Source organism: Myripristis murdjan, chromosome 23 (genome assembly GCF_902150065.1).
Source record: "Myripristis murdjan chromosome 23, fMyrMur1.1, whole genome shotgun sequence".
Classification (NCBI taxonomy): domain Eukaryota; kingdom Metazoa; phylum Chordata; class Actinopteri; order Holocentriformes; family Holocentridae; genus Myripristis; species Myripristis murdjan.
This window is the reverse complement of record NC_044002.1, coordinates 952642-977424: the sequence shown is the minus strand read 5'-3', so window position 1 is coordinate 977424 and position 24783 is coordinate 952642. Positions and strand designations below refer to the sequence as shown.

The 24783-nt window shown below is 42.6% G+C and overlaps 3 protein-coding genes across 3 annotated transcripts; all 3 read right to left on the bottom strand.

Moving 5' to 3' along the window:
• Positions 1-1173: 1173 nt before the first annotated feature.
• On the bottom strand, positions 1174-5261 carry mgst1.2 (microsomal glutathione S-transferase 1.2). Its single transcript, XM_030046488.1, has 4 exons — positions 5192-5261; positions 3484-3602; positions 3171-3262; positions 1174-1818 (listed from the first exon to the last, which is right to left on the bottom strand). Exons 2-4 carry the CDS (start codon positions 3598-3600, stop codon positions 1572-1574), a joined length of 456 nt encoding a protein of 151 aa, XP_029902348.1. The 5' UTR covers positions 3601-3602; positions 5192-5261; the 3' UTR covers positions 1174-1571.
• A 7638-nt stretch (positions 5262-12899) lies between these two features.
• LOC115355355 (uncharacterized) lies at positions 12900-20201 on the bottom strand. Its single transcript, XM_030046125.1, has one exon. It carries the CDS (start codon positions 20111-20113, stop codon positions 13244-13246), a length of 6870 nt encoding a protein of 2289 aa, XP_029901985.1. The 5' UTR covers positions 20114-20201; the 3' UTR covers positions 12900-13243.
• Positions 20202-20244: 43 nt separating this feature from the next.
• On the bottom strand, positions 20245-24115 carry LOC115355547 (uncharacterized). The gene is made up of 12 exons (XM_030046403.1): positions 23855-24115; positions 23636-23739; positions 23253-23525; positions 23019-23112; positions 22831-22874; positions 22508-22726; positions 22258-22392; positions 21821-21883; positions 21627-21695; positions 21424-21516; positions 20422-21049; positions 20245-20303 (listed from the first exon to the last, which is right to left on the bottom strand). Exons 1-12 carry the CDS (start codon positions 23955-23957, stop codon positions 20245-20247), a joined length of 1884 nt encoding a protein of 627 aa, XP_029902263.1. The 5' UTR covers positions 23958-24115.
• Between the last annotated feature and the right edge of the window lie 668 nt (positions 24116-24783).

Here is a 24783-nt window from a genome sequence, read left to right as displayed (position 1 = left end):
AGGAAACTGAAGCAGAATAAACTTCTTCAAAACTACTTCTTAATTTCTCCCTAAGTCCCATCGAGTCTATCGTGACAAACAGCGCCACAGTGTGGTATGCCAGCTGCAGAGCCGCAGAGCGTCACAGCCAGCCACGGCCAGCGCATCATCATGTTGGAGCTCCCTGGACTGGAGACCATCTACACCAACAAACTCAAAAAGAAAGTCCACAGAATCCCTAAAGACGTCACACACCCCGGCCACTCCATGTTTGGACTGTTACCATCTGGCAGAAGGTTCAGGACAGTCAAATCCAAAACAAGCAGACTGAGAAACAGCTTTTACCCCAGAGCTGTCGAGTCCATTGCCCCACTTCCACCACAGCAGACAGTGTTTCACGTGCACCATAAGGTTGCTGCTATTATTTATTTATTTAGTATTTTAAGCTGCAATGATGCTTTTCTGTTGCACTGACATTTTTACTGCTGTTGCTCTTAACTTTTTAGAGACATCTTGTATTTGTTTCTGATGTGTGCCTTTTAAATGTTGATGAGTGCCTTTTAAATGTTTTTTATCGAGAGAAGTTGAACAGAGTTTTATTGTACATCTTGTATAATGATATAAAATGATATAAAATTTCCCCCCCAGTAATTTAGTCAAACCACAAATGAATATTACTTCTTCTTGAATAGGATATTTTCTCATTTTATTTTGTGAGACACAAACAGTACACAAAGTTGATGTAAAAATTGAAGATAGTCCTTGGATATTTTCCTTGCATGACAATATTTCCAGCAATTCAGTGTCTATGCAAAGAACATTTCATAATCAAGATCGTTAGATTGCTGCTATTTATACCAAGATATCACCAAAGTGAAAGAGAAAGCCAAAGCACATCCATTGCCTGCTGTGGGACAGAAAAAAAGCATGCAGTACAGACATTTGTCCATCAGGGGCAGTGGTGAGCATTTTGCTAAACAGAGTAGACTGTACTGCGGTCGATGGAGCTATATGCTATAAAAGCCACTTATTTAGCAGTAACTGCGCTATTACTGTCACTGTTCCACAGCCCAATTTATGCTAAGCTGGAATCCATGGTTGTAAAATGATTGAAAAGATTTTATTCATCTAAACACATTGAAATGTACATCCTCCTAAGCACCATCTGGTCATTTTCACCAATGAACATAAAAAATGATCATTTAGAGAGTTCTTCTGAAAAGGTCCCTTTGACTGCTGTTCATTTGACTCTGTTTATTCCATTTGTAGAGCTCTACATCACCCCCTGGAGGCAGAACCACATATTCCTGTAAGTTGAATATCTCCGTCTATAGAATATCTCAGATATCACAGTCATTTCGATAATGCCATACTGATGGTTAAATTGCAACACATAGCATGTTTAACCAATTTCCACCTTAAATTGCTGCAGCAGTAAGTGAAATTAAAAAATAATTTATTTACAGTAAAACATATAACAGCAGACTGGTTTCATGTGGGAATATAGCCATGTGTGTATACAGCCATTTTTGCTTGTGTGCGCATGTGTGTGTAACTGAAAGGGGTGTTTGGTGGTGCTAGTTGTACTTTCTCTACAGGTGCAGTGTTACGCTGAGCACCCTGTAAGCCATGCACGAGGTGACCACCCAGCCCACAATGCAGGACAGCCCCCTGCTGGGTTGAGGCAGAGCCCCAACGTAGGCGATGGTGTGGCAGATCCGAGAGGCGGCAAACACACGGAAGTGAAGCAGAGCAGATGAAAGATCTGGTCCGGTCAGAGCATAGAGCAGACCGACCACAACGAAGGGAACGATGTTCTCCAGGTCGTTCAGGTGGCATCTGGAGAGCAAGAGCACAAAATTGCAATAGATCATGGAATAAAGAATCATTATACCACAGTCTGGGTGAATACTATTTTCTGATTGGCTGGCAAGTGTGCATTAAAACTGTGTATTGCATTGTTCGGCTCAATTTTATTCACCATTCTAAATTCATCCACTACCCAATGTCTAACCATAGCAACCTTAAAAGCTGTCAAAGCTTACTGGTTATCAGCTGCAGCAACACAGCTGAGTTATCCACTTGATCAACCAACAACCAGGAAGAAAAGCACACAAATGGAATTTTTCATATTGTTTCCTCCTCTTTACTTTATATTGTAGGTGGGCTTATCAACAAGCAGGTGTGTGTGGTTGGTTTTATGGTTTTATGGTGCTGGGTGGCTCTTTGCCTCCATGTCAAGCCTTAAACTGTTTATTACACCTACTCAATGATTAGCCCACACATTCCTATTATTCTTATTATTAGTGTCTGCCTGCAAAAGCCTAATGGTCAAACCAAGGTTTTGTCAAACAACCAAGGACTCTGAAGGACAACTAAAGACTTTTAACTGTGACTAATCTCCTGTCTTATCTGGTTGCCATGTGAGTGTGGATGAGTGGTCTGTGGGGACTCTGAGTGTGTATAGATTTGTGTGTTTCTCATCTCTGTTGACCAGTGTCTCTGGCTTTGTAATCAAATCTACAGGTTTGACAGCCAAAAAACAATTTATAGGTAAGAAAATATTTTTCTGGACTAAGTTTGTATTTTTGATGAACACTGAGAACACTGAATTTACAAAGACTGCTCTCTCAGCTAAAATTTGATCTTCTCAAAACAATATTTTGCTAAAGCTAGGAATTTTATGAAAAGTGTTATAACTAAGCCTAAATGAGGACCAATCAACAAAGGCATTTTGGTAATTATGCCTCTCAGAAAAAAATATATCTTTGAATGAAGAGAATGAGAGAGAAGAGTGAGTGAATGAATTCAAAAGGATCAGTACCATAAAGTATTTATTTAGTGTCATATGGTCAAAGTCTCTCTCTCCCTCTCTCTCTCTCACACACACACACGTGCACACACACACACACACACACACACACACACTGAATTTGGCCCTATTTCCTTACATGTTGTATCTTACCCAGGCTCACCGTAGTGCTGGACTAGGTTGTAACAATGGAACTCCTTGTAACTGACATCAGTTCATGAAGCTTGTGATGTGGTAATAGAGACTGAAATAACTGCTGTTTGTCACAGATAAATATGGGCACGATGTGTCAAAATTTGAGCACTTGAATGCCCCCCCACTGCAGTGCTGGAATGTTGAAAAGAATAAAAAGTCTTTATTTCAAGTCTGAATCGACTACCTTCGAACTCGCTCCACATCTGGATTAAGTCGCAGCATCTTCTTTTTCTCCTCTTCACTTTTTCCAGCCACATCTTCTTCATTTACAAAGGCCTTGATGGGACAAGAATGCATTCTGCTAAAACAACAGTGTATCAGCTTATGGCCTGTACAGCTGAAGTGTGCATGAGGTCAGAGGCCAGCTGGTTTACTCAGGACAGGACACGTTTGCTTACATTACAAAAAAGGTGTATGTGATTGTCTTGTTCTGTCGTCTAGCCACACTATATTTAAAACATCTGACAGATGTGAAAGACACTTCTGCAGTAGCTTACCCCTCGTGTTATGCGGAAGTATGCAGTCATTGGTGCCATCAGCAGCATTTTCAGGATGACAATAGTGGCGTAGGTAGAGTAAGCCAGGAATACCTCATCTTCCATCAGGTGTGCCATCTCTACACAAAATGAGTTATCATTGTTTTGACCAAGAGGCTTAATAAAAGCACAACCTACTTCCATATATGCCGTTGGTAACATTCAGCTATTGAGTTGGAATTTCAAACAATGTCCACCTTGCTGAAAAATGTCATTAAAAGTCTAAAAAAGTCTACAAATCTGCACACAGAAGAAAGGTCTGGGCTATAAAGGATCAGTTTACTCTGAATGAATACATTTTCAGACACTGGATTTACTCATTTTTTAAACTTTTCTATGTTCTGGACCCCAACATTGACTCTCAGTAAGCCCCCGACCCCCACTTGAAGTGATTTTGCTGTCAGGACCCTGATACAAAAAGTTATCTTGATTTGTCTTCATTTTGGAGTTGTCAAGGTGTCATACCTATAAAATAAATTCAAGGGTGCGAGATTACAACTTAATGTTAAAATAACCTCTTATACATATTTTGAAACTTGAGCAAGTTCATTTGATTTCTTTCAAAAACATGGGGCAAAGGTGATTTGCAAACTAGCAAAAAAAAAAAAAAAAAAAAAAAAAAAAAACAACTGCAGGAGTATTAGTAAAAAAAAAAAAGAAAAGAAAAAAACAGCAAAAAAAAAAAAAAAACTACTAAATGACATTAAGAATTAGTGGGATTTTTTAATGTCTTACAATTAGCAAAAAAATATTTAAAGAATGATAATAAAACTACACTCAGTGGCCACTTTATTAGGTCTACCTGTACAATCTAATACAATCCAGTCCAGCTGTTGTGCTATAAAGTTTATTCTCCTGCTGCCTATAATGCTCAGCTTGTCTTGTTGTCACAGTAATAGTGCTGCTGTTGGACTGGAATGCATTTTATTCAGAGGTGTTTCTAATATTCTGTCCACCTCATGTATATAAATAGGGAGGACAAAAAAATAGAAACACCTCTCAATATAATGCTGACATTCTCCACAAAAACTGAATATTATAAACTTTCTTAAAAGGTAGAATTTATGGCAGAGCTGTTGACCTGAACTGCATTAGATTGGACAGGAGGATCAAAAAAAAAAAAAAAAAAAAGTGTCCACTGAGTGTATATTACAATGAATAAAATGATTATTTAAAGGTCAGATAACTGATGCTGGATCAGGTTTCTTGTGTTAAAATGTTTGTGAAAGGAGTCTGAATACAAGCGCCTTTAGTGTAATTAAATTATTGCTCATTTTGCTGAGGACCCCCGTGAGGAGCCTAGTACATTTTTGACCAATCAGATAGTATCAGCCTTTAAAAACTGCCTGTGACCACAGTGTGGACAGTGCCTGTGCTCTGTTTCTTCATGATAGTGAGTGGAGAATACATGATAAATGTGTAACATGTGGACTGCATGGGATATGCACAGCAGTCAAGTTGTTCATTTATGTAGGTCATCAAAAGAGAAACTGTAATGCTGCAACAAAACTACTGAACAAACAGATTTCTTACTTTTGTGCATAGAGATTTCACAATGCCCTCCCTAAATTCAAGTCCAAGTCTAACATTCTTACAGAGAGACAATACTGGACAGATTGATCCATTGCAATAAATACAGTTTCATTTGGACTTGAAAAGCTCTGCTTACCTCCTGTTCTGATGCTGTTTCAAAGTGCAGCAGGCTGGGATCTGCTGCATACAGGGAGGACGGCCTGTCACCCAGTAACTGAGGAGGCGGGCCTCGTGTCTGCAAAACAAGTTTGAGGAAGTATGGAGGCCTGTGTGTGTGTGTGTGTGTGTGCGCGCGCGCGCGTGGTTATGTGATTCCAGAAAATCCGCCATGGAGAGAACAGTTTGCCAATCCTTGCCTCTTTAAAGGGAAAGTTGAGGATTGTGACTTGGGTTTATATTAGGATTAAGTTAGGAATTAAATGTCCTCAAAAGTAAATAGTAAGTAGTTGTTTGTCAGTGAATTGCAAAAATGTCCATTTTAATAAGCCATTTCCAAAGGTATTCAGTGTTAAAGTTAATTATGTGCCTGCTTTGCAATGCAAAGAGTAGCACATATTATAATCTGCCATACTTATTACGTGCCTGTTTTGCTGTGCAAAAAAGGCATATATTATAATCCACCATACATATGAAAAATATGCGTCATGTGGAGGAGAAGTGAGGTGTCAATTTTCAAAGCCATCCAACTTATCTTTTTTTGGTTTTTTTTGCAATTGCAGTTAAAATTTCTTCTGAAATTTTCTAGTTTTGTGCCTGCTTTGCAATGCAAAGAATGTCCACACCACTTTATACCAAACATGAAAACTGTGCGGGCCGACTGCAAGAAGTGTGCTATGACTTTATAAGCGATCTGACTCATCAATTTTTCACATTTCCAGTTGAATCCGAATTTTTGGCCACTAAAATGAATGGGCAAATTTTTGCAAAGCTCTACATCACAAAGATTTGGTGCTACGTCCATGCACAAAATATGAAAAATGTGGGTGCAACTTTTGGGATGCAATACACACTAATGGCTGTTTGGAGGAGGCAGATCTGGTCCCCTCTCACTGACATCCACACGCGCCTCTGTGCATTCTGTATGAAAATGTAAATTAATGCTGAAAAATATTAGATCAATAAATACAGAAATAGAAACTGAACATATGTAAAAAGAACACATATGTAGACCCTACTTTTTAAATCAAAATCTCTCATTCCAATGAATTTAAGTGTACATACCTGCGGGCCAGAGAATGTCAAACTATAAAATGATGTGCCTTTTAAGCGCTGTAAATGAGATGGGAAAAAATTCTCATATTAATGACATCATTTTCACATTTTGATACTAAAGGTCCAGTCCGCTAGGGACTTCTGCACTGATAGAGAAAGCACAGAAGTTGCCAGATCTTTCCAGATGTTTATATAACTCATATTTGGTCTACTGTTATTTAGATTCATTTTTTCTTTGCTGCACCCTGTTATTTGCTGTTATAAGAACCCAGTGTCACCGTAAGGATCAAACAAATCTAATTTAATCCAACATCTCTCTATGGATTAAACCGCTGGTTTCAGTGCAGTCAGCTTCTCTCTTTTTTATGTATCCTTCCATCAAATCTCACTGAACACGCCATCTCCAGAGTTTGGCTAGACCTCAGCTGGGTAAAGTCAAAATCACTTTTGTCTGAAACATCCCAGTCATTTTCCTTTAATCAAATGCGTGTCTTGTCAGTATTTTTTGTCAGCCAGGTGCTCCAAACACTCAGCCTCCGTTTGAACAAAGAGTGATGCCTTGCCATCATGAGACACTATGAAAAGTACGTGCAAAACACGCCTTAAAGAGACCAATCTCGTTATTTCTCCCCCTTCAACCAGCCCCACTCCCTCTGACATCCCAATAAGCCCAGTATAGTCTTTGCTGGGAGGGTATTTACCAATTTGGGAGGGGGAAAGCTGCCTTGTTACGAGGAGTCGTGACTGAGCGCTGTTTGCCTAAGAGAAAGAGGATGTTGGGAATGTCTCTATTTGGCCCTAGGCGTGTTCTCCATGATTTGACATTCTGATACATCTGAAAGCATGACATTAATGACAGGTGACAACCTCAGAGACAATGTTAGTTTTTCTCAACTACTCTCTTTCTCACAGTGGCCTATATAGTGGTGGTTGGTTCATACTTGCAATGACTGTGATTATTATCTTTTAAAGCGATAGTTCACCCATTTTGAAAAATGTGTTATTATTTCACTCTAACCCCACCCCCACCCCACCCCACCACTCCCCCAGCTGTTCTGTAGGACAGTAGTGGTGCTATCTTCCTCTCATTGTTACTGAGTGCTGGATACTGGCTGGATGCTCCACATGCTAACTGTTAGCCTCCTGCCACTGAGCTGGACTTCCCCCCAGCTAATTCACTCAATTGTTTAACATCACTTTCCAAAACTGAAACACACATGCAACTAGCAAGTGCACAATATTTTTGCTGCAATTGCTGTTTACAGGTGTATTTTTCCTGTTATCCACATCCAGTAAGATCCAGTAACCTCTGCACTTCCTGCACCATGTATCAGAGGAGCAGTAGCCACCACAGAGACAGGAGCAGATTGCTTTAGTTTGCTATTGGTTGATTTCTTCATTCAGCACGAAGTTAGCATGTGGCTAACTTCTTTTCCTGCACTCCCCTCTATCACATGTTTCACATACCTTTGAGGCCCCTGCCAGCAGTGGTGGACAAAGAACACAGCCCCATTGCTTTTAAAAAATACTTAAGTATTCAAAAAAAAACATTTCCCTTTTCATATCAATCCATTACTGTATTGTTTTCACAATACATTTACAGAAGCTGGTAATTCTCTGAAACTACATACTGAATACGTTGACTTGCTAGCAGAACCACTTCGCTACACAAATTCCCACCTCCATGTTAGTCATTTGCACTTCAGTGGAATGGATCTGTCTGTTTCACAGAGCAGGATGACGTGTTTCTGCTTTTACATCAAACCAAACTGAGAGTGGGTTACTCGCATTAGTTTTTATCCTGTGAGGAACACAGCATATGGCAAATCACATTTTACAAAAGTAAAATAAATTCAACAGCTGACTTCAAAGCTCTGCTTAAAAGTAACAAGCAAGGACAACCTTCTTTGAGATGTAGTAAAGTAAAAGTTATATGTTTCCAAAAAAACAAATACTTAAAGTACAGATACTTAAGTAAATGTACTTTTGTTCCTTACTGTCCACCACTGCTGCCGGCACAGAGCTTAGACCACGCAAGAAAATAGTTCTATTGTTGATTTTTTATTTCATACTGTAAAAATTCTGCTGCACATTATCAAACTCAAACTTTGTTTATTTAACAGTTTCACTAAGGCAGTTATTTTAAACGTTAGCTGGGGGGAAGTCCACCTCAGTGGCAGGAGGCTAACAGTTAGCATTTGGAGCATCCAGTCAGTATCCAGCACCAGTGGCAGCTGGTGGATTTTTTTTTTTCCAGGTAGGGCTACATAAAAAAAAAAAAAATCAAGCAAACATGTAAGGTATCATACCAGTATATTTATGTCAATGAAAGGCGTTTTTAATTTGTACAGCTGAATGTTGTAATGAAATTATAGACATTATAATATATCTATATTATTGCTATATCATAATAAGTTATTATATGCAGTTAGCCAAGCCAAAAAGGCTTGGTTAACTGCATATAATACAGTTAGCCACTGCATGCAGTTAGCACCTTTTAAGTAAACCAGCTTCTTCAAAATGACCTGGTATATTGTTTTCCTCTGTCCTTTTGATGTCCTTCCCAATTCTGATGTCAGGTTGATCAGGTCCAAGCTCTTTTACTCTTTGCTTTGCTTGCAGTGTTCTTCTCTCAAATAGCGTATTTTGCAGTGATTTAACTGAATTTTCTTTTTCCATAATGAATTTACTGTCTGTTTACTTTTCATTTGCGATGCTCATCATCTTCTTCTTTCTACTCTTCATTCATTTGTGATCGCATGTGTACTTGTACTTGCATGTGTGTGTGTATTAGCTTGGGTGGAAAAATGGCAGGAAAAATGTGCCCAAGGCAGCTCCTATCTCTTGTATTGAAGAGGAGCGTATTGCGCATGTCCAACTCAATATGGGAGTCAAGCATAAAGATCTGTGCACCCAAACACATGGGGCGGCGCCCTAGCGCCCTCTATTGGCCGGCCGCCACTGTCCGCCATTTTTCAAAATGTTCTTGTTTCAGATAGCCCTGACCTGGTGTTTCCTCGACGTGGACTATGCTATGGACTATGATATTACAGGTCAATCTGCACTTCTTTCTCTTTAACTTTTTCATTGTTTTGTGTAAGTGAGTGTTTTTCGATGTGTAACTGTTAGAGTCCCTGGACAGAGAGATAATGTATCTCTGGGATCTCCAAGGTCGCTCTGAGATACAGTGGGCCAATGGGTCCCTATTGAGATATTCAATGTATTGTAATGTATTGTTTATTGATTCTTGTCCACTCAATAAAAAAATAAAAAATAAAATAATAATAAAAAAAATGGGACAATGGCATATATATATATATATATATAGAGAGAGAGAGAGAGAGAGAGAGAGACAGTATAATCCACTCTTCGGCAGCTGTCACAGGTCAATGCATAATGATCATATATCATGTGACCTTACTAGCAGCAGAATCTGACTGTTTTGCCCCCTGTTTCGGTCACATTCACTCCCCCACACGGTTTTCCAATCCCAACCCTACCCAAATGAAATATAAGCCAAATGCCACAGAAGGATCTTAAATATCAGCATCATTGCCGTCAACTTTTGTGCAGTAGATTCCCCAGAAAAAAAATAATGTCCTGTGATTTCCCACAAGGAGCAGTAATGGCTAACAGTTGCATTGATTCTGCACCAGCCTGGCCAGTAATTGGGATGCTGGCTGCGATATGCTGCCATTGATTTCTTATGGTAGCCAGGTTATGCTGGTGGTGTAGGACAACAATGACTAAATAACAGCCCAGCCAATGATCTTAATGCCAGAAGCCAAGCACAGGTATTGATTTCATTACGGAATGCCTCCTAGGTTCTAGGCACATACATTTTTTTATTGATCAGCTGCGGTGTCCACATTACTTTCAGCACTGTCACATGCAGCCAATCAATGGCAGCAGAATGCTGAGTGCATGAGATTGCATAGGTACAGTGGGGTGCAATAAATTTGGCACCTTATAATCAGTGTTAGGAGGGTGACCCCGATTGACAGAATTGATAAGTGTGAGTGTTTTCGTTGCAACCAGTGGGATAAACCATAGATATTGAGTGATTAACTTGTCCAATTGGGTTTCATTTGACCCTGTTCACATCTGGCCTGAGGGCAGTGAGCAAATAAGAAATCAGCACCCAGGCAGTAGAAATTCCTAAGATGACCGGTGGGTAGTGATTTATTTGGAGTAAACCACAAGGTAGAGGAACAATCACATCATGACCCCAAAAAATGCATAATATCAAGAAACAGACCTCATACTTAAAAAATTATTATTTTATTCGAAAAAATGTAACTCTATATCTCTCACTTATTCACACATGTTCACAGTTTTCCACAGTTTTGCTCGAACAAAGAGAGAATGAGCTATTTTGTTCAATAAAAATAATATCCAAACATGCTTGTACTAGACCCTGCCAGGCTCTCATCACATTCTGACACCCTGACTGTTCAACACTTTAATATTTTATCTCTTTGGATCTTTGTTCATTATTGATTTCTACACCTGATGATAGTGATGCCTCTTCTGCTGATTATGTCTCTGAACCCGGCAGTTTCCCAGACAAGGTCCTAGCCTGGTCGCAGACTACAACGGCTTTTTAAACTGGAATAACTCTAATTCACTTTCTGGGTCATGGATTGAAATAAATGATCTGATTTCCACGTCAAAGATTGGTGTTTGTGCTAAAGTAAATGAAGGTTTAAATTAAACCTCCAAGGCAGCAGGTTGAATTTCAGATTAAAGCTGCAAGCAGCGTTGGACGGGCCCTCGCCCCCCTGTGCACGTCGGGGAGGACGCACTTGTCGAAGTGCAGACAAGTTGTCCGTTTGTGCCAGTTTTAAGGGTATTTTTGGTGCTTTTATTGTCAAAGAGTTGGGGGCTTTTCTTTTGAAAGGCCGAAGATGTCATACCATTGACCAGGCTTCATGGATCATGCTACAGACCAGGGGACACCAACTCGGTCCTCAAGGGCACCCTGTCCCGCAGGTTTTGGTTTCACCTCTGCTCTTGCACACCTGACTCAATTAAGGCCCATGCATCTTCCTTCATGCCCTGTTCAGGTAGATCTGCCTCAACCAATCAGCATGAAGCCTTTAAATGGATCAGGTGTGAAAGAGCAGAGCTGAAACCAAAACCTGCAGGACAGGGGGCCCTTGAGGACTGGGTTGGTGACCCCTGCTACAGACTCTCAAATGTCAAGTACAACATTTTCAAAATGAAAACACTTCAAAAGGTGATCTTTAGATCTCGAGGGTCATCTTTTATTCTTTATTTTTGATTTACTTAATCTTGTACTCGACTGTGGATACTGCTGAAAACTGTGAATTTCCTTCAGGATGAATAAAGTATCTATCTATCTATCTTAAAAGCTTTAAGTTATTTTCATTATCATTTCTTCAAACCCAACTGAGTGAGCTGCAGGGTTAGATCACATTTACACATTTCCAGTACAAGTCCTTAAGAATAAATCAGATGTCCCTTTGAAAGATTCTGAAGGAAATTACAGAAAGCTATCAACATCAGGAAGGGTAACATGTTACTGAGGGAATACTAGTTATAGATTAGAAGTTTCTGTTTGTCACCTCTTACTTCTTAATAAAGTCAATGTTGTATAATTTCCTCATGTTTACAAATTATGTCTTCATCCATGTCATTAATATACTGTGTTTATCAATTAAAATTTATACATACAGCCCTTCACGTAGTTATAAAATACTGTGTAACAGTAAAGCAGGACTACTATTACTACTTACTACCGAATTACTACCAACGGTTGTTTTTCCACACCATATAGAAACCACCTTCATTTATAAAATATCACAGACAACATTTTGTACTTAACAATATATAAATTATTTTTCAATCCAATTTCGTTGAAAATTTGTCAGTTACTGAAAATGAATGTAATCATCAAAACACCACATGTAATGTCTCTGTCCCACGATCCCACTTGGTACAAGGCCACATCACCATCACTTGGGGGTAGGGAGGTTGGGGACGCTGCACCACAGTAGCATCTTCAATCAGGAAGCTCCCCTCAGAGGAAACAAAGACAACATTTTGAGGCAAACATGTGTTTTTTTTTAAATTTTATTTATTTATTTATTTTTTAAATTAACTGTCCTGTTTTGGCAGCTAAGGCGTACAGAATGGGGAGTCTGTGCCTTGTTGTGCCACAACAGATTTGCTCTGAGTTCATGCACGCCAGACAGAACACTTCAGTATTGGAAGTGAATGTCTTGCATACAGACAGTACACATGAAGGTGACATGAACTCAAACATGTAGAACTATATACATTTAAACTTTAAACAGATACACATTTAATCATTGGATAGATATACATTTAATCTTTGAACATAGACCAACAGCTAACACGTGGCAAACAGAGACTAACACGTCCATACTTCCTAACATCTGTGACACACACCACACCATAACTAAACCTTCTCTAATTCCACCTGAAGCACACAATTTGCTTACTCTAAAATCTCAAGATCATCAATTCCATATAATAAATACATTATCTAAAATCGCAATAATAAATACAATATAAATACTACAAATAAATACAATAAATAATCTAAAAACCCAATAATAAATACAATATAAATACTATAAATAAGTACAATAAATAACAAACTATACAATTACAGTGGGACAGGCTCTACACTTATAAAAAGACAACATTCATAGTGGTAGCCAATGTACACACCATGAACAAGACACCACACTACAAGTCAGTTTCCTCTTTCCACACATAAACCTGACCTATGCCAACACACAAACACGACAACACTAACCTTTGCACCGGGACACTGCAATGTAGCTCCGTTTGACTCATCAAACAATGAATTTACATCAGTAGTGTGAATTCATTGTTTGCCTCCTTTGCCAAACACAACAACCTAATCCTCATCTAAAACCAAGTCTGACTCGAAGAGGCCCTCTACCTCCTCCAAGTCAACAACTCACCCCTGATCATCTTTAACAGTAAAACTACACAAAACACCTTCATGGTCACTAAAATACGTGGGCATGACTGCACATTCGACATTATACCGTGTTGTTTTAACATAAACATGATCAATTAGTGTCCCCTTCTCTGTAGTCTCTTGTGTCACATGCTGACTAAAACCTTTTTCACCCATAAATTTGGAAATTGATGATGTTTTTAAAATGTTCTCATTGAAATCCCCCATTATTACAATTGTGTTACTGATTGGATGTAACCAATCAAGTAACCTCCCCAGATTTTGTTTGAATAAAGAATTTGGATAACATGGTGGACGATATATTACTGCCAACAGTATGTTGAATTTGTTACACAGGCACACCAAACACTCCAGATTCAAATCGGGCACCTGCAGAATGTTACAGTCCAAATTGCCTACACTATACAAACCAACTCCACCATGTTCTAGGTTCTTTAGCTCTAACAATTTGGGGTTACTGCTACTGTAACACAAGCCTCGAGGACGGTTGTTGAAAGTGTAACCTTCAATTTGGACACCGTCTAATGAAGACTGTGCAGTGAGCCACGTTTCTGTCACAGCAATACAGGTAAGCTGCAAATGCTGCGTGCAAGACACCAAATCTACCAAATGGCGACTTAAATTTTGAACGTTCATTAAATACACAGAGAAACTGTGTGTATTTAATGAAGGCTTTGGCTGTTCAATCAAAAATGGAGGTATGCTATCCAAGGCCTCCTTTATGGCGTCCTTGCAGTAAATAACCTTCTCTGTAAAATCCCTGATGATCAGTCCAGACAAGGCACTAACACGACTAAGCGCTACATATGCCTGCCCCGGTGCAAACACCCTCTTCAAGGACACTACCGCCTCGTCCACCGTGAGTCCTTGCACTTTGTGAACAGTGCAAGCCCACGCTAACCTAAGAGGAAACTGACGACGCACACCGCCGCGTTTAGTGGCTCTTTCCGTCTCTGGATCAATGGCAGTAGACTGCAGGCATTCTACTGCTGCATGTGCACGTTTTTTTCTCCTATCTGAACCAATATTCTCATCATCAAATCTAACATACACGGTGAGAGGAAACGTGGAATCCTCTCCAAAAACTAACTGAGTAACTGTGCCACATGCTCCATTGACCAGGCCGTCCGCAACATCCACGTTCTTACACAACATCACTCGCGCATTCCTCGCTAAACACAGAGTCTCCGGTAAAGACGTGTCCGCCGCAACGCCGTGATGCCCGGGCATCCGTTCCAAATTCCCTGTTGTCCTGTTATTCACGAAGTCTTGCGCTTCAACGGTGACATAATCAGGACAACAGTCAAACAGATAATTTAGGTTGTGCTCACTTACTTGCCTATTCGTCGCAAAGATATGCAAGGCTGAGCTCACCTCGCCGGTCTCGCGCATCTTCAGCATTTCAACATCGCTATCTAACATTGGGGTGGCCCTGGAACGCACTCTTAACCTATTAAGCAACTCAGCAAAAACACTATCCTTCTGCCTAACTATCTTTTTCAGCTCCACGATGCTGAAATTGCACCACAGGTCCACACCAACAGGACTACTATACAGAGGCTTCCCTTTAACAGGAGGCAACTGATAGAAGTCCCCGACAGCTATCACACTAACATTACCGAACGGGGAAAAGTCGCCTGTCTGCTTCACCTGCCTCAACCTACCATGCACATAAGCCAACACGTTGTGATCAACCATACTGATTTCATCTATGATTAAAATTTGGACCTGACTCAATTTAGCTCGCAAAGAGTTTAGTTTATCTTCACCCAGAGGGGTGTAAGGTAAACTAGCCTGTTTGCCAATACTCAATGTGTGATGAATTGTTGCTGCATTCAAATTGTATGCAGCTATGCCAGTAGGAGCAGTTAACAAAACACAGATATCGTCTGGTTGATCACAAAGTGTTGACAGCAGCCTCCCTGCCTCATACTCAATAGCCCTAATCAAATGACTTTTCCCCGTTCCTGCGCCACCTGTGACAAATACACGCAGAGGCTCTGGGTTTTTACCCATCACCTTCTGCAAACACCACTGTCTCACTTTATAAAAAACAGCCAGCTGTGTCTCATTCAGAGACCTAATAAGCGCCAAACCGTCACTTCTAGACAACGTGGACCTGTTTCTCTCTACCTGCGCTACCTGTCTGCCACCAACAATCAAATCTGGAACATTCTCCATCGCTTCAACTAACTGTTCCTCAGCTATCTCAGCTTCCCGCTGCTGCCTCTGCTCCTCTAAATCTTCTAGGCGTTCCGCTTCCTGTTCAGGACACAGCTCACCCCAAACATCTTCATCTACCCCGTTGTTCTGCGCAGCTATCTCCTGAGCTAACTCAAGGTGAGGACAATTGACCTCAAACCTGGCCCTATTCTCGCCGACGACATCGCGAACCGAATGCACAGACCCGTCGCTAAACGTCACCTGGCCATCGTTATAGAACTGCTCAAACAGCTCAAAGCCTGCAGGTTTGAGGTCTGAGTCAGTTCTATAAGGAAGAAACAACTGCAGCAGGCTCTGAAAATGTGCCTCTTCCTGTCTATCCAAACTGAAACGCATGTACCGCACCACTGCAAACTGAGTGCGTGTTCTCCTCAGAATGAATCCCAAATCATTGTTCAATTGAATTCTGTCCTTAGACTTTTCATTTTTGCTGAGAACACGATACTCAGATGCAAAGGTGGCCATACACATGTTTGCAAACACATCGCTGTTAGGCCTATTCTTATACCTATCCACTATGCCTGTCATCCACATCTCATCCTCCCCAAGATCACGGGAGGCCGCCTTCTGCCTCAAAACACTAAGGGGCAAACTCATCCTAACTATCTTGCTCCCTGTCGGCACAAACACAACCTTCCTGGAACACTCCCTAAGGTGCATGTTCGTTAGCCTGTACACCGCCTCCTGCGCACAAACATCTCTGTTGTGTAAATATACACTGCCCAGCTTCCGCAGGGCTTCTTTAGCAGAGAGATTCCCTTGTGTTTTGGCTTCTTTTTGGGCATTAGTCAATAATAGGCCAATTTCTCTCTCTGCTTTCGTAATATACGATAGTATGTATATTACTACTGCGTAGGCGTCGGTGACAAAGCTAATGTCCATGTTAGCGTTCCAGCACTTCAACAACTGCTTACTGTACTGATTGACCCAAACCTCGTTCACCCCTCTCCTATACACAACCTTATGCCTCTTCTCTAAACGCCTATAAGCCAACTCGAAGATTTCCTGATTTATTCCTAAAGCACAAAACAAGTCCTCTACACTAACAGGAGGCACATCACTGTCCACAGCCAGCTTAACAGCTGTTAGAATAGCCTGCGCAACGTTTTCTGGCATCTTATCTCTATCCTCAAAACACTTACAGACTGGCCTGTTTTCTGAACCAGGTTCGGTCTCCGCTGTCTTTTTCTTATCACACTTGCATTCTAACATTCTACAAATGAATGTCCGCGCAGAAACAGGTTTTGGGAAATTGAAACGACATGTCGTTTTGTGTTTTCTACACGACTTTGAATGTCGTTTGGAATGTGTTTGAACAGATGACACCGTGTCCAATAGTGTGTCATCATCTGAGGGTAGCTCACATGTAACATAACGGTCAATAAATTTTACCACCTCCTCATCTGTGTTTCTATCAATTTGGGGAGCACCCTCGATCCAAAACAAACAGTGTACATGTGGTGAGCCTCTTTGTTGATATTCTACCCTATAAAAGTAATCGATTATTTTGCCGATTGGTTGACAGGGAGACATGAGAACCTCTTTCAGAAAACAATGCCACCTGTAGTCAAACATCCTCGCCGCGGTGACCGGATTACGACGCAGCAACTCGCACCTGTCAGCCCACTCCAAATCCTCTACCGTCTGCGATCTGCCTTCCTGTTTCAGGATGCTGGTCAGGAGATTCTGCCAGCGCATATCCGCAGACGAAAACGAACAAAACCACGTCGGAATACCCAATTGACGCACGCAAGCCATCACGTCCTTCTGGACAGACTGCCAAAAGGCCGGAGTTCCTCTAATGGGTTTAAGAAACCTAAACCCGTCATCACACGCCAACAACTGCTTCAAGGCGTCCGCATCCGTTAACATGTCCTCAGTAATGCGTTGAGGCCTCTGACCTCCTTTGCCCTTACGCAAAGCGATGGAAACACTGGACACAACCCTGTCCAACTCTGACATGTACTGCGCAAAAAATATGTACTCGACGTTCCGCGCAAAACGACCGTCGGCATGCATAATCCGGTTATTAAGATAACGCGACAACGTCAAGTGATGAGACCGTCCGTCATGGAAGGTCTTATCACCCGCAGGGAACAACACAGGGAAACACTTTGCCTCATTCGTGTGGTCAGAAAGCATTCTTACCGGACTATTCCCTTCTGCAGGCGCAATGTTCAAAATATCCTTAAAATACTGATCTAAAGCTTCCTGACCAATATCAACAGGCATAAGACAAGTGTCCTGAAACATGCAGTGTTGTTGTCTGTCATGTAACAGTTCATCCTGTCCTATGTCTGCTGATTCCTGTACATCACCAATTTCACCCTGACCTCTGTCCTGACGTGACCTAACCTCAGCCTCATCCTCACTGCCTGACTCGGCCTCTTCCTTCTCCCTATCTTCCTGCCTAACAAACTCATTAACCCACTCGTCATTAAAGTCTATATCCCTATAATGCACATTTGTCCTCTTCAAATATTCTAGCGCCTGTCTTACACGCAACGTATCAACAAACTGGTACTCATAATAGCCTTTATACGTGAGTTTCCGCTTCAGCTTAACCTGAAGCAGAGACCCTTCCATACTTGAACGCGGCAACACATTCGTCGTCTGAACAATGTCGGCTGGAACACATGTCACTGGTCCATGTACTCCATTCTGCCCCCCTTTAGGCAGTGCCAACATTTTCATAAATGGAATATGCAACGCTATCAAATGCTGCTCTAAACTATTCAGACATCCCAGTTCAGATGGAATGGGATCAAGTGCCAAGTTATTAACCCAGCATTCAGCTGGCATCTCACCTGCACTAAGCTTACCATGACACGTGAAACAAATCCAAAGCTGACCACGCGATGACACCAAGGAACACGGCACAACACACTCCTCATTACATCTGTGCAAATAATGCTCGCCTATACACCTATCTGCAATAGCAGCTGTTGCTGAACTTCGCCTATAAACTTCCCTTGCACAACTCACCACCTGAAATCTAAACAACAACCTATGACAAACACAGCACACAAAATCTGGTCCATCTCTGACCTTTGCCAAAAAGTGATCCATAACAAAAGCAAAATCTTCTGCCTTCTCCACCTTCTGCTTCCTGCTTAACTTCACCCCAGAAATAACTTTCTGCTTATGCTCTACACTACCATGATACTTACTCTTACTCCTTTCTATAACTTTCTCCCTGTGCTGAATGCTGTCCCTGTATTTGACAAAACTCTTGGCCTTTACTCTCTCCCTGTGCTCAATGCTGTCCCTATATTTGACAAAACTCTTGGTCTTTACTCTCTCCCTGTGCTCAATGTTGTCCCTATATTTGACAAAACTCTTGGTCTTTACTCTCTCCCTGTGCTCAATGTTGTCCCTATATTTGACAAAACTCTTGGTCTTTACTCTCTCCCTGTGCTCAATGTTGTCCCTATATTTGACAAAACTCCTGGCCTTTACTCTCTCCCTATGCTCGACACTGTCCCTATATTTGCCCAAGCTCTTAGCCTTCACTCTCTCCCTGTGTTCAATGCTTTCTCTGTATTTACTAACACTCAGCTTTTTAACCCTCTCTCTGTGGGCTAAATTCTTACAATAATTCCCTACACTCCACACCTTTGCCTTTTCCCTGAACACCACATTTCCTTGATATGTCTTCCTAATTCTCAATTGACGTTTCTCCCTAAGCGACAAATTAAACTTTTCCTGTTTCCTTTGTTTCTGCCGAAGATACTTTGACTTCCCTGACATTCTAACTGACACTAACTCCCTAGCAGCCTCCACAACCTTGTCACTATCCTCTACACCCACAATAGAACCTACTACATCACTACTATACCTAACCGCTGTGTTGTCACTATCTAAAACATCCATCATTCTAGACCTAATGCTATAACCTGCCACTTCCCTAACTTTACAGTACTCAAAGCAACTATGCAGTCCAGGCTTAAACACACAAACCACATTCTCAAAATGCTGTCCCCTAATATTCTCTAAGTACACACACTCTACCGACAAAGGCTGACTACTACAGCTATACCTCAACCAACGTCCATCATGGAACGTAAACACACTAATGCCTAACCAATCGGCTGTCGCCTGAATCTCCACCTCTGTGGCCCAACTGCTCACACGTCTCATTCTGGACTGCTCAATGTACTCTAACACAGAGGAGTACTCACTCCTCAAAAGACTCTGATATCTGTCTGCATTCCTCTGTAACTCTTTACACACAGCTAGCCTGATCCTGCGATGGTGCTTCTGAGAACCACTCACAGCCTGAGAGATGGCTCTGAAGAAGCAGTTACCATCAGCCACAATCCTATCTTTGCTACAAGGAACACCCAACAACCCCACCTCTGTGGATACTGCACTACCAACCTTCACGCAGTCAACGTTTAACTTACTACACAACACTCGACAGACATCTATGCTAAGGGGACGGAAAACCAGCTCTTCCTTTCTCGACGTGCTAACAAACTGTAGGTCCAAACTGACCTCGCTAGCATCGAAGCTCTTGAATTTCTTCGACATACAAGTGCCGGAAGAAATGACACGCTTTCTGCCATTAGCCACTGTTGGTTCTGCCGCTGAACCGCTGCTCACTTCGCTGGAGAAAGTCATAACAGAAATGCCAGACAGTGCCGGACTTGCGGCAATGCTGACACCACACTCAGGCACACAACTGCCTGCAGACACCTCAGTTTTTCTCCCAGCCTCAGTGAGCACATTAGACTCTGGTGCTGGAGCAGCGCTCATCCCACTGATGAGACTCTCCACAGACACACCAGACCGCGCTGGACTTGCACCCCCGCTGACACCAACACCACACAGCTCAAAGAGCTTCTGCCTTGAACTGAGACTGTCAGCCAAACGACAGATGTAGTGGTGCAGGTCGTCAAGACATGCGAAATGCAGAACCACGCTTGTACCGTCAGACTGTAACAAGCCAGTGTTACTGCGTGAGTGACTGTCGACCACAGAGAACCGTCCATCCTCACACACAATGGCAGTAGTGTTTCCACACAGTGTCAAAAGACATGTGCTGTACTGACTGAAGATTCTCTCCAGTCCATTTCGCAAGCTGATGAACACACCGAAGTCGATGTATTCACCTTCGGTCACGCCTATTTCGCCTAACACTGTGTCACCAAAACTGAACCTAAACACTTGTCCATCTAATTCCAAGTGTTGTGGCAAATCTGGCACAGACAGCAGATTAGACACATGGCTGAAGATGTTGAGGTCACGCAAACTGGTGTACAACTCATCACCTTCAACCAACGCGCGATCCAGATCCAGCCTGTCCCACGAAAACGCGGTCCTCACCGTGTGTTTGGCTAAGCTGACCAAAGCTATAGCCATACACTGGACTCCTCCATACACAAAACGCGCATCGCCCTGATGAAACGATCCGCACACAACCTTCACTAGCCTAATCCTACTGCTATCTCTGTTAGACCCTGTTGCCACAGCATTAGCGCTAGACTCCAACTGAACATCACTAACACAAACAGAAGGAACAAAAACAGCCTTAGCTTTGTCGATCTTCTGTCGCTCCTCCAGGACGGCAGGGCCTGCTGCGGTGACCTCCTCCTGAGCGACGACCACCCCCGGCACCGCACTGGCAGACTCCTGGGTTGTCGCCTCCATCTGCCAAAAAAAAAAAAAAAAAAAAAAAAAACAAGGTTTTGGTGAATAAGAACACAAGAGAACCATTTCCCTGCTACCTCACATAATGATAACTCACATATTATATTTAAACAAAGACAAACCTGCTGCACCGCTGGTGTGGGCCCAGAGACGGACACGGTCCCACAGGCAGGTGAAGGTGTTGCCGGCACCTAAAGAAGAGGGGATAACAAAACACTCATTAATATAATGCACTCATTCATTCAGGTCCTGCACGTGTTATAAAAATTCGTCTGTGGCACCTCCGGGACGGCAGGGCACGCTGCGGCGACCTCCTCTCGACCGACGACCACCCCTGGCACCACGCTGGGCGACTCCTGGGCTGTTGCCTCCACCTGACACAAAAATCAAAAACAATGTTTTATTAAATAAGAAAACAGGAGAACCATTTCCCTGCCACCTCTCATAATGATAACTCACATAAAATATTTAAACAAAGACAAACCTGCTGCACCGCTGGTCTGGGCCCGGAAGCGGACTCGGTCACACGGGCAGGTGAAGGTGTTGCCGGCACCTAAAATAGGAAGGGGATGACAAGACTCATTTCAATAATGCACTCATTCATTTGGTTTCTGTACGTGGTATCACAATATATACGAAAAAAATCCACATAGTTCACATGCTAAACATGATACCAACCTGCCGCTTTCCCCCTCTGCGCCTTGTGGCAACACCTCTTGGCGAACGCCTCACACGGGAAGTCTAAAAGAAGGAAAGCAAACCTTGTTAAATGCAGTCTTCAATTCAATTTCATCCAGGACGGACAGACATGCAATGGATGTTGTAAGCACAGAAACCAAAATAACAAAGATCTATGTATAAAATAAAGGAAAAAATGTAAAAACAGTTGGCGGATGAGGAATGCGGATGCCGAGGGGAGCCAGATGTACTGGAGCAGCCTGGGACCTGAGCCACACAACCACCAACACCATGATGACCTGGCTCAATAAAAGACAAGAGCACGCACTCGGAAAAACTCACATCAACCATTCACACACACTCACACAAAGTCAGATCTAATATGGATTCCGGTTTACTTCTTACTATCATGTACATATTATTTTCAGGCAGTTTACCTGGCCAGCTGGTGGAATGGCAGTGTCGTCGTCATCTGAAGAAGGACAAACCGTCTCCATGGCCTCCAACATGTCGCCGCTGAACCACACGGGGTTGGACGGGAGGACAGACTCTTGCACCGGAGATGCTCGAACCTTAAAAACCACAACAACCAAAAAAATTAGTCACCTTTTTTTCTAAAACCACAAAAATGAATACATAGCCAGAAAAAATGCACACATGTACAAATGACTCAGAGAAACACATTACCTTGCCCTCCTGTCCGACTACGGTCCACTCCAGTGGGTCGCGGTGACGGGGCGCGGGGTGGTGTCCCGTCACGACCAGCACGGGGGAGACCCTGGCACGAGGCGAAGTCCGGGGGGGCACCGAAGGAGGAGGAGGAGGAGGAGGAGCCAGCTGGCGGACCGCGGCGTCCCACAGGGCCTGGACCAGGATCGGCGTTCCATCGCTGTCGCTCAGGTGCACCTGGAACGCACATCAAACACATTGCAGTCAAGTTGTGTATTGAAAATGGCAGCCTTCAAATCCTCTACGTGTCATGTCACAACAACAAAGTATGCTGTACTTACACTGTCACGGCTCCACAGCTCCAACCGATCCAAGGGGAGGTGCTCTGCCACAGACACGTACGGGAGACCTGCCGCAAAAGTGAGAAACATCATACATTCCGGTATTAATTACACTCATGTAAAACACATACGGTTCCTTTCATGATATGTCGGTTATAATCGTGCAGATGACCAAAACTAAGACGTACCCATGCGTGCTGCAACACGGCGGAACTCCTGGCGAAACAGCTCCTGCAGGCCAGGCTCGATGTTCAGGCGTGGAGGGAAATCCAGCACAAACACCTACACACACAAAAAACATTTAGAATCACATTTAGATTTCTAAAATAAGCACATGAGAAAACACACACTTACACAGCCTCTAGCTGTGACAGCACAGGACAAAACAAATACTGCCAGCAGCAACTGCTAATTAAACACACCTTCGCCCAGCGGTTGCAGACTGTAGCCAGGAGAGCACCGAAGTCCAGCGACGCCTCTCCGATGTTCCTGCTGGCCGTGAGGTTGTTGCTGGGGGCCATCACGCAGACCACGTCCGGGGTCCAGGGGAGAGCGGCGTGCGACACCTCCGTCCTCAGCTCTGCTGCATGCGCACCTGGAACAGAGAGAAAAGCAAAGGAGACAGGTCCCTCTGGCATGGCGACGATCCCATCCACCATGGGCCGCAGGTGGGAGGCTCCCACGACGAACACCATCTGCAACGACAGAGACACGGCTTTAGAACACAGACACGGCTTTAGAACACAGACACGAATCGTGACTTTTTACAACCAGCACTGTGTTTCTGAAAAGGGAAGACTAATACCTTCTGGTCCGGCTGCTGAGCTGGAGTGACCAACTTGAAGCTCCGCTGGGTCAGCTCCGAAGTTGGCCATCTCCGCACACGATGGCGGTAACCGGTACCGCGCCCTGTGTGGTTGACAACAAAGTTAAGGACGATGACACAAAATTCGTACATCTTCACATTACATTCAAACTGCGTCAGTTAAATATTAAAAAAATTAACAAACTGTTTGATACTTACGAGCAACGAACTCGGGGACAGGCGGCTGGGGGGTCCACGGCTGCGGCTGCACCATCCTCCGCTTCAGGGCCTGGGCACGCCGGTGGGACTTGGCACGGGGCATCTAAAAATGAAAAACAAAAAATTATATTTCCTTCAAACTTCAAAGAAACTTTAAAAATCCATGTGAATCTGTCCCAATCATACTCACAAACAATGCTTTCCCAGACAAGGTCAGCCTTCAAATACACAAATGTTTCAACTTACCTTGGCAGTGGGAAATCAGTTGTGTGTGTGTGTGTGTGTGTGAGTGTGTGTCTGTGTGTTGAAGGAGTAAAAATATGTGTGTTGATTAACAATTAGTTCTGTGTGTTTTTTTAAATGGAATAAATGTGTCTGTGGTAAATTGTTCTGGATCAAGGGATCGCAGATGTAGGTGCAGGTAGCTCGCAGGGCAAATGCAGGTCACTCGGTCTCGACAGCAGCCAAAGCAAGACAACACCAGATCTCACAGCCAACAGATATGAATCTGTAAATTAAATGACACATTGTTTGATTTAAACAACATTACTTGTCTAATAGAAAACATTTAAGTGAACAGAACTTTACATAAAACATTCTGAATACACTTAACTGTAGCACATTTTAGGCTTTTATTTTAGACAGTCTTTCTCTCTACAGCACGGTTAAGACAAACTAGCATCCATATTATTGTGCTCAAGTAACAGAAAGAAAATGGCCACCACCACAACTATGCTGCTCCAAACAGAGACACATCTTAACAAAGAAAACCTTTTCCTCTCAAAACTGTGATTAACCAGCAAACTGGCATCCTTATTACATTATTTACTTCCTCATTACACAGAAAGTGGCTGACAACATCTCACAGCTTAGCCATACTGGTGGACACAGTGACACCCAACTAAATACAGCACAAATTATGGTTCCTG

Excerpts from the sequence above, each read along its gene's own strand:
- mgst1.2 (XM_030046488.1), bottom strand. The coding sequence starts at position 3,600 with ATGGCACACCTGATGGAAGATGAGGTATTCCTGGCTTACTCTACCTAC. Across the intron at positions 3,263-3,483 it reads ACTTCCGCATAACACGAGGG|GCCTTTGTAAATGAAGAAGA; the intron begins GTAAGCTACTGC and ends TGTCCCATCAAG. Across the intron at positions 1,819-3,170 it reads GATGTGGAGCGAGTTCGAAG|ATGCCACCTGAACGACCTGG; the intron begins GTAGTCGATTCA and ends CTTGCTCTCCAG.
- LOC115355355 (XM_030046125.1), bottom strand. The coding sequence starts at position 20,113 with ATGACTTTCTCCAGCGAAGTGAGCAGCGGTTCAGCGGCAGAACCAACA.
- LOC115355547 (XM_030046403.1), bottom strand. The coding sequence starts at position 23,957 with ATGCCCCGTGCCAAGTCCCACCGGCGTGCCCAGGCCCTGAAGCGGAGG. Across the intron at positions 21,517-21,626 it reads CCAGACCAGCGGTGCAGCAG|GTGGAGGCAACAGCCCAGGA; the intron begins GTTTGTCTTTGT and ends TTTTTGTGTCAG. Across the intron at positions 20,304-20,421 it reads TGGCTTGTTACAGTCTGACG|CGGGGGTGCAAGTCCAGCGC; the intron begins GTACAAGCGTGG and ends TGTTGGTGTCAG.